The sequence below is a fragment of the Fulmarus glacialis genome, unplaced genomic scaffold, assembly GCF_000690835.1.
Source record: "Fulmarus glacialis isolate BGI_N327 unplaced genomic scaffold, ASM69083v1 scaffold46578, whole genome shotgun sequence".
In the NCBI taxonomy this organism is placed as follows: domain Eukaryota; kingdom Metazoa; phylum Chordata; class Aves; order Procellariiformes; family Procellariidae; genus Fulmarus; species Fulmarus glacialis.
Genome location: NW_009228528.1, coordinates 1 through 9,853, shown reverse-complemented (window position 1 = coordinate 9,853; position 9,853 = coordinate 1). Strand labels below are relative to the sequence as shown.

Sequence of the window (9,853 nt, the reverse complement as noted above, 5' to 3'; positions counted from 1 at the left end):
ATGCTGCCATCTACCAAATATGCATGCACTTAAGTACCACAGCCTGATTTTGAAACAGAGCTCATGGCACGCTATTGCCCAGTTCAGTAAAGAAAATTCAAATATTAGTTGGCTGAATTCAACATTGAGTAAACACTAAATATATTTTTAAAAAGGATGGGCACAAATACCACTGTAGTATTTCATCATTAAACTATTCATCGTTCTAGTTCAACAATTAAATCCATTATGAAGATAAGCTAGCAGGGAAATGCACAACAAATAAATAATGCGTATTAACTTATAAAATATCAAACAAATCGTCTACATACCAAAAAAGTCAATGTTAGTCACTTAAGCTTCACAGAACGTTTGTATGACAGAATCCCTTCTGTGCCCCAGCCTGTGTGTTTGCCAGGAACAGCTGGAGGACCAACCACCTTGGCTTTAAAAACACTGTACTGTAGAAGTACAGCCCTGCCTTGGCTGAGGCGCCCCATGGGGTCACTGACAGGCAGTGGTGACACTTCTTGTGGGGAGAGCCTTTAGAAGGCCTGCAGGCTCGGTACTATATTGTGTTTTGCTAATGCCAAGTGACAAAATGTACATCAGGCATCTGTACAAAAGAGCAATTCTTCCAGTGAGGTTATGTTTGTGTTTATAATGGGAATGCTTTAAGATAACGCTAACATAATTCTAGCACAATAGTTCTCCCCTACAAATCATTCGCGTGCAAACCAAATATTTCTTTCCACTAGTGTTTTATACCTGTGAAATCGCTACAGTAGCCTCCAGTGAGGGGATAAATGCCAGACAGCGATTTTAAATGTGCATTTTATTTCGGCTGTGCATGTATCTTCTCTTACCTGAGGAGATTGTTTGCCTTGGTATACAAACTTTCACTGTCCGTTTCAGAGTTAAAGAAAAATGAACTTTCATAACCTCTGTCACTTCTGATCACCTCTTAAAAATGTCACTTTACACAGAAAAGCCAGAAGTAATTGAGATAAACAGACATCTGTACATTTTAGCCATTCATTTAGAAAACATCTGTATCCATCCATGCAATGTTAAGACTATAAGTAACTTTGCAGTTACATCTGAGCCCATTGCTATGGCAACAAGGTAGTCTTTATCTCCCACATGCATTCTACTGATTTCTTTTTTTCTTAAAGCAGCTTCCTGAAATGAAAAACAGAGAAGCAACGATTAAGTTAGTCTCTTTCAAACATTGGATTCAAGCCTTATATGAGGCAGCCCTTACTACTTTCCAGCTGTGGAAAATTTAGATGCTGATCCTTTTCAAGATGAAAAAATGAACAACTGACATGGAAAAATGTGAACTGCTGTTATTTTCAATTAAAAAAAAAAGCATAGTTGATGATCTTGGAACACAAGATTTTTGCTACTGTAGCTATTTTTAATAGGGTCCCAAGGAATTGTACTACAGTATCTTTCAAACTAACCCAGCTAGCTGTAATTTGCTGCTTGCTGCTGTGAGAGTACAGTTCATAAGAGTGTGTATGCTAATAATTAATTCCTTGATGGCCTTTTTCATGGTTACCTTTCATCAAAACATACAGCTCAGCTTGGTTAATTGTTTAGAATTGTCAGCTTTCTGTTATGGTAGGTGCTCACCGTACCAGACAGGATCGTACCAGTGAGCTGCTAGTTTTTAGTTAGTTGCCAAGTCTTGAGCACTCAAGATAAACTAACATGCTTTCAAAATTTCTATTTTAAATAGAACACTAGGCAATAGTAACTACACTAGAAGAGTTAAGAAGGTTCTATCTGTGCTTTCAGGGACTTAAATTGATGTCGGTGCTTCTCTGACACCCATTAACTTTGGGATTCCTCTTCACTGCTTTTAACATACCTTCTGGGGCTATCTACTTTTGACACTGATTATTTTCAGTACTTTAAAAGGGTTGAACCTCTTCAGAAATAATGTTGAAATGTTAACCGCTAGTGTCCCAGCATTTCTAGACCCTTTATATGAAAAATACAGTACTGTAGTAAAGGCCACATGAGAAAACATCAAAGAAGTTACCCAGCAAGACATTTCACTCACATTTGATGCTGCCTAACAAACTCAGCAAATTGACGGTCTTTAGCGTAGAGTTCTATAATTCGAATTCTGTCCTGAATTTCCTAGAATACAAGAAACACAATTGTAAGAACATAATAGAAATTAGAATACTATTGAAATAACTGATTTCTGTTTTTTGGAAAATAAAGCTCCAATGCTTTGCTATTTCAAGGAGTTGAGCTTGAAATTGGGCAGTCCAATACTAAAATTCTTCTTTACGCTGGATACTGTGTATAGAGCAAGAAAGGAGAAGGATGTGATCTAACTTACAGGTTATAGAAAGACCTAAACTTTAAAAAAAAAAACAAAACCCCACCCCACCCCAAACCCTGTGAAAAGGCCTGGATGCACCAGGTTTTCACTGTATAACCACTCTTACATAAGGTAGTTGGCATTAAAAGCTAAAGGTTGTATCGAGCAATACAGCAAACCTCCCCAGCTCCTGCAAAGTTACTTAAGCAGTCAGCTCCTTTATCATGTGAAATCCATTACAGGTCAGAACACACCCATTCCTTTCTCTATACCTGATAGCAAGCAGGGAAAGAAATCCTTTCTCTCTTCTCTTAAATAGGTGCAGCAGCCATAGTTGCAACTTGTTTATCTAGAGCATAGACACTGGGGAAAGATTGGGCCCACCTCTCAGGTTAAAAGTGTGGAATAAGCTTATTGTTTACATGATCTTTTCCATGCCACTATGAAAACAAGGTCATTTACCTCCTTAGTAAGCTCACTGTTTTCGTAAATGTGCCTGATCTCTTCACTGCTGTAGTCTGTGGATGTCTCTGCACTGGTAGAACTGTAGGACGTTAGCTGAGGGTATCTCCGGTAATAATGGCTGTAGCCAGTCGTATCACTTTCATACATGGGGTTGTATTTAACCGCATTCTCAATGGACGAGAGGCTGTCACCCTGCCTGGGGGAGCAATAAACACACTGTGAGCTTCTCTGCAGCCTGGAAGGGGAGCAGATAGATTAAGGAAGCCTGGCATTTGGAGGTGCCTATACATCCTGTTGCTTGTCAACTGTGTGATACGAGATTTAAGACAGAATTATCCTTATTGTAGCACATGTGTTTTAAAATATTAGATGGTGTCACTTACCCCTGCGAGTCCTCGGTGTCACTCTTTGTGTACTGGTCTCGAAGGGTCCTGGCCAAGAAGAAGATGACAGCAGATGCCACAAGAAGGAATCCTGCCACAGAAGCAATTGCTATACCCACAACCAGTGGCTCAGACACGTATTCTTCACAGTGCTCCCCTCTGTACCACCAGTTCTCTCCCACACGACACCTGCAACAAAGAAACAGTGGGAAATTAAGCACCAGCAAAAGCTTTGATTAATGGAAATGTATTTAGCTTCCTGTTATGATGTGCCCTCAGTTAAGTCAACCTCAATAAATACCTTTGCAAGTTCAAGCACCAGCTTTCTTTTATTATTATTATTATTGTGAACAGCCTTTTTGGTATAGAATCGTAGGATGGTTTGGGTTGGAAGGGACCTTTAAAGGTCACCTAGTCCAACCCCCCTGCCATGGGCAGGGACATCTTCAACTAGGTCAGGTTGATCAGAGCCCGTCCAACCTGACCTTGAATGTTTCCAGGGATGGGGCATCTACCACCTCTCTGGGCAACCTGTGCCAGTGTTTCACCACCCTCATTGTAAAAAATTTCTTCCTTATATCTAGTCTAAATCTACCCTCTTTTAGTTTAAAACCATTCCCCCTTGTCCTGTCGCAACAGGCCCTGCTAAAAAGTCTGTCCCCGTCTTTCTAATAAGCCCCCTTTAAGTATTGAAACGCCGCAGTTAGGTCTCGCTGGAACCTTCTCTTTTCCAGGCTGAACAACCCCAGTTACTGAATTGAGTGAAGATAGGTAAAATAATAAAAGAATAATGCATTTGTGATGAAAAAGCCTGTGGTTTTTGCAGTTTGGAGTATCCTGTGATGTGTTAAAACTTGAAGGTGTTTAGACTAAGTAAAAAATTATGCCTTGATTGAACCTTGCACATGACATATCAAACACTGTACAGGTAGAAAGCAGTTGTATTAATCATATTGTAATGTAAATACAGATGAAGGTGTGTTAAACAAGCAGAAAATAGTTGTCCAAAGTGTAGTGAACTCCACAATGGTTAGTTAAATAAATGCATAAAATAAATTACTAGAAAGAGGTGTGTGTCCAAGTTGTATGTTTGGAACAGTTGCCCAAAACAGCATTCAGTATTTCTGCCTTGCTGTGGTTTTGAACATGAGAACTTTAATGTTAATACTGACTTTAAATATACCAGTAAAAATAACATATTTGCATTATGTGTGTTTGGGAGTTCTTGCCATAAAAACTCAAGGAATTGTAACCACTTAAAGCAATGAACCTTATTAATAAGAAACATCAGTAAATTAAGTCTTCTAAGATAAATATCTGAAATAGTTTCTGAAAGTAGTAAGCAATACTTCAAATCTTTCAAAAAGTTCCTAATAAATACTGGCCAGAGCATGCTTGAGTTCAGATACTTACCTGTTTCTAATTAACACTATTATACAAATATGATAAAATTTATACTACATCTGTGATAGTATCCATCTTTGTAGCTTTAAAACCATTTTTATTTCTCCTGGTAACTGCTAGGACTTTTAAGACTGACTTTAGAGATGTTTCTAGGTAAGCTTTTTTAAAAAAAAAATCACCTGAAGTAACATAAATAGTAACTACTAGTTACTTTTTTGCAAGAAGTCTCCTACCTTTTGTTGATAGGTATATTTTGTTTTTAAAAATAGAATGTTACATTGCTTGAAAAGGGAAAAATTAAGTGCAATGTCAGAGGGAGCATCGATTTGTCTGTATCTTGTACTAAGCCTTTTCCATTACCTGTAAAATACAGAGATCCTGTTCAAATGCATCTGTATCTTTTTAAAAGCAAAAATTTGAACAAGGGGGCCTGTGCCTTGATCTTTTTATGAACCACACATGATTTTTCCCAAATGGCCAATGACTTTTTCTTATCCAAGAGCACTATTTTTAATATATTTATGCTATATGAATATGCTTTTCAGATACGAATTTTTGTGATGGAATTAACTCTTATATGCTTTATGACATTATCTAACACTTTGCGACTTGAGAAAACCTCTGGAGATAAATTCTGTCCCCAAATCAATGAAGGTGATTTGAACAATTGAGTATGTTCCATTACTACCATTTTTCCTAGTTAGTTTTACTTTCTGATGTTTCTGTTCTATTAAAGACATTTGTTACTGTCCCATTTCCAATATATACATAGGAAAAGAACGTTAATATTGGGATCTCCATTCAGCAGCATAACGTGAATGATAATCATTATCATCTCCCTTGTTACACATTATCTTACGGAATTTTGCACAAATCTTGTAGAATGCTACAACAGAGGAGACAATAAGGGGTTTTCATACAGGAGGCACATACTTCAAACAGCAGGACGACCTACCTACAGATGGCCCCTTGCCCAGGGCTTATGTCGCACTTCCCATCATTCAGGCAAAAGTTTGGTTGCAGATCACAAATGCTATTGCATGGCAGGCCGTCGATGCTTAGGTATCCAGGATTGCAGACACACTCAGCTTCCCCACTCCAGCGATTTACTAAGCATTCGGAGAACTCATTGCAGGCCTGGAACTTGCAGGGATCTGCTTGCTCACCTGAGAATATAAAAAGCAGAAAATATTAATGGTAGAGGAGAACCTTAACTGAGGCAAAGCGCTGGCTGTCTGCTGCCATTTTCTCTAATGGTCTTTTAGTTAAAATAATCCACAAAAATCCAGCATGCGTCTTTCCCGAGTAACAAAAGGTTCTGCTAAGGTGAACAAGTGCTAGGAAGTGTTCCTCTGTCTGCACAGTGCACGTCAGTGGTATGGCTAAGACCACCCAACAAGCCAATCGAAAAAGCAAGTATAGACTGTTCTCTTCCTTACTGGAACGTGCAGTACCTCAGATGTTCTCTTGTCTGCTGGAACTATATTTTGCAAATGAGTAAAACACAGCTGATCTCCAGTATTTCTCGTTATAGAAAATCTAGGCAGCATACAGGGAAGGGCAAGGGGACTTCAGGCACTCAACACCTACCATGAGGTGATTTGCCTTTGTCTGCAAGGAACACAAGCTTGTAGCATTTGAAATACCTCGCTTGTATCAAGCTTAAGAGGGCTGGCATACAGTTAGATGATCAATATCAGAAGATTTGTCATGCCAATTAGGCCACCTTTATAAAAGAGTTACCTCAGAAGAAAGCTACCATTTGCCAATAGGTCAGCGCTGTTATTTTTCTCTAATCTTAAAACAGTAAATATTTCTGAGTTTTTCCATGGTAAACTACTGGCTAACTTGGACAGGGAAAGAACTTTCTCCCTATATCAGAGGAGCGAACTAAGAGGGCCTGCAACTTTTTAGTGCAACCAAGACCTTACCACAAGAGCAAGGCAGCAGCTGTTACCTGTGCAGATGCCTACCTGGCAGCTAAACTGGCTACCACCTGTGGCAATGATCACATGCACCACTGTTCTCGCTGACCAGCCTTCCCTCTCACTCCCCAGTGAAAGTGCAGTGGCATTATCTAGAGTATTACATGAGCCGGTTTTGTCCCCATATTTTTGTCCCCATTTGTCCCCCATATTTGGGCCCTATATAGTTTGCTCAGTCTGGGTCCCACTTTGATTTTTGTCTCTTTAGTCCCTTAACAGATTTTTATTTGTCTGTGTGTTTGTTTGTTTGAACTCTGTGAAAGACTGTCTTTCTGAAGCCCAGCCTGTGAAAAGCAGTGGGCAGTCTCTGAGCCGCTGGGATCCTTAGTAAGTTCTTAAAGCAGAAGTTGCTCTAAATCCCTTGCTCTGAACTGCATTTCCCTGCTGTCCTTACCCGATTCCACATCTAAGGAGTATTTATCGATGGCCAGGTTCATGGTGTGATACGCGGTGTTGCAGAAGTCTTCCAGGATCATGTACACAGCGTTGGTGACGTTCCGAGGCACAGGTTTGGCAAATTTCATTCGACTGTTCACCACGATGCTGCCATTTCTGAAGTTCAGGATTTCCAGATTCTGGAAGCCCGTCAGATTTGACTGAAGGTAGGGCACCAGCTGCAACACGGGGGACATGACAGAAAAGCTGAATCTTTGAATCTCTACTCAAGCCAGTTGCACTGTTATTGCATCAAACAGCGTAAATCTGAATTATTTTATCCAAATCCCATAGCAAGAGTATTAAAACTTTACCCAGCTGAGGCCCATGCTGGCAGCCTGCCAGGAGCCCGAGCACTGCAGACAGTTCCTAAGCGTATACCAATTTGCAGATAGTTTACAAAAATCTACAATTCAGAAATACAGTTCTCGGGACATAAGCAGTACTCTCCCTTGATCTAAGCACCGGCATACTCATCGTTTCACAGGGTATTTCCTTCAGGCATGTCCCCCTTCCCTCTCTCTCCTTGCTCCCTTCATCTGCCACAACAAAATGTTCATTTCAGTCAGGAGAAGGGAATTTCCCAGTTAAAATTTAGACAATTGTTGCTGTATAACTCCTGTGAGGCTTTGCTGGCCATCAGTCAGTTCAGGAACAGCTTACCTCTTCGGATAGGTTGAAAGCGTTGCAGAAAAGTTACCTCCCCACAGCCCCAAGTTATTTACTTCTCTCTCCCTATAGACTAAATACAAAGCACTCTGGAAGCAAGTAAGAGGAGTGTCGTAGTGATGCCAGCTACACCACTACATTTATTGACACCAGCAGAGCATCTGGCCCATAGTGCTAAAAAGTGACGCTTTAGAGAGACTACCGACTGAATAAAAGACAAACAACACACCCCACCCCTGTTTCCAGACAGAACTTGCCCATGGAGGGCCACAAATAGTATCTGTAAACACCAGTCTTGAGTTGCTCTCTGCAAAAGAGAGCCGACAATTATTTACAAACAATTTTTGTCTATCTGGTAAGGGACATTTAGCATAGAAGTGATTCTTACTAGTTCCAAGAATCGCTGCTCCAATGCTTTGTATTCAGGGGAGTTTTTATTAAACAGGTCCTCTGAAAACATCATGTTGGTAACCCGAAGACTGAAAAACACAACTAGAGCTCGTGATGAGACAGGAGTACTATTGTGATTTTCATGTGTGGCCCAAGCCACACTGGCCATCTCTGTGGATTGGACATGAGTTGTTAGCTCCACGTGACTTTCAGTCATGCTCCTTCCCTCCTCAGTCAGCTCAGGAGAAAGGCGGACAGTGCTCATACGATCCAGGTCTACTGAAACATCCAGGACTCTCGTCGTTTCATCTCCCAGCTTTGTTGAGGTAGCCACAGACGATGACGCCGTAGATCCCACAGGAGGGAGATGGGACGGAAGCTCAACAGTGCTTGTTGTTACACTCACTGTTAGATAAGAGTTCCTAACAGTGCTGAAGCTCATGGAAACATGCATGTCGTGGTCTGTACCACCCTGCACAGCAAAGCCCTCTAGAACAGTGGTCTGATCTATTACAGAAGGAACTACAGTTGAAACTTGAGTGGTAGTCAGCATTCCTGATTGCACTGTCTGATCTGATGAGTTTTCTAGTGCTCTGTCAGTAGGCCAAACATCAGCTGGTTTCTCCATTGGTGATCCAGTAGTGCCTTGGCCTGCCAATGATGAATCTAGGGTTTGCTGCTCTTCTGTGGAAGCATCAGGATTTACCATGGAAGGATCTGCAGTCAGAATAGTTTCTGAATAGCTTGTGTCCAAGTGGCCTATTGTAGCAGCTTCAGTTACATCTGAGTGCCCCACTGTGAACAGTTCTTCTACTGTTGTCCTGTCTTCATTTTGGTGTTCCATTGCTTCAGAAATGGTGTTCTGACCTACACTGGACTCTTCAGGTTGTTCCATACTGATGGTCCCTGTAGATGTAAGGAGACTATCTTCCACAGACAGATCTGTATTGTGCGGTGAGATAGGGGCCTCTCCAGTTGGCATGTCTACAAAGGAATGGTCCACTGAAGGCTCCAAAACCAAGGATGGTTTAAAAAAAGAAGAATCATACACGCCCGGTGTTTTTGTCTGTGTAGATGGTTCCACAGATGATGGCTCTTCTGTCTGTAACAGAGGTACCTGCTGAGTTGTAGTCTCTGGAAAGAAAAGTATTTCAGACTCATCAAGGAAATCTTCTTTTGTATTGGCCGTATCTGCATTCTCATCTTTGGAAGGATCATCATCTAATTTATTCCCAGAGTTAAGAATATAGTCTAAGATCATGCCTTCAGGGATATCCTCAGTTCTTATTATCAAAGACTCATTGTCATCTTCAAGCCAGCTATCGGGACCAGGGTAGAAAATTGGTTCCAGTGTTGCTTCTTCCCAAGGCCAAATACTTGATTCCATTTCTTTTCCTGAACCATCAAAAGCTGAACCAGAGCCATCATCATATATAACTCTATCTCCAAGATATATATCAGTTTCATCTTCCATAGGGTGTACTTCTAAGGGAAAATGAGTTTCTTCCACAGACTCATGCAAGACAGAGTCTGCATTGTTACTGCCTGCAGGACTACCTTGAGTTACTTCTTCCTTCTCAGCAGATAATGTTTCTTTAGTATCAGTCTCTATGACTGATGAAAAGGCCACTGTTGGTGCAGAAAGCAGAGGAACTGCATAATCATCTGTTGATGGAGGTTCTTCAGGCACGAGGTGAGGAGGAGGACTTGAAGGCAAAAAAAGGTCTTCGAGTAGTCCAGTATCTTCAAACACTAAAAATAAAAATACATTTCCAATTAGAATCACAGAATCATTTAGGTTG

General features: G+C 40.7%; 1 protein-coding gene across 1 annotated transcript; it reads right to left on the bottom strand.

Annotated features, from left to right (window-relative positions):
* Window positions 1-861: 861 nt before the first annotated feature.
* LOC104070501 (interphotoreceptor matrix proteoglycan 2-like) lies at window positions 862-9,803 on the bottom strand (the record flags this gene model as incomplete). The annotated part of the gene is made up of 7 exons (XM_009583505.1): window positions 862-1,161; window positions 2,051-2,130; window positions 2,783-2,981; window positions 3,169-3,357; window positions 5,528-5,738; window positions 6,952-7,171; window positions 8,050-9,803. Coding segments are annotated over 7 exons (2,666 nt in total), but the record flags the coding sequence as incomplete, so codon positions are not given.
* Between the last annotated feature and the right edge of the window lie 50 nt (window positions 9,804-9,853).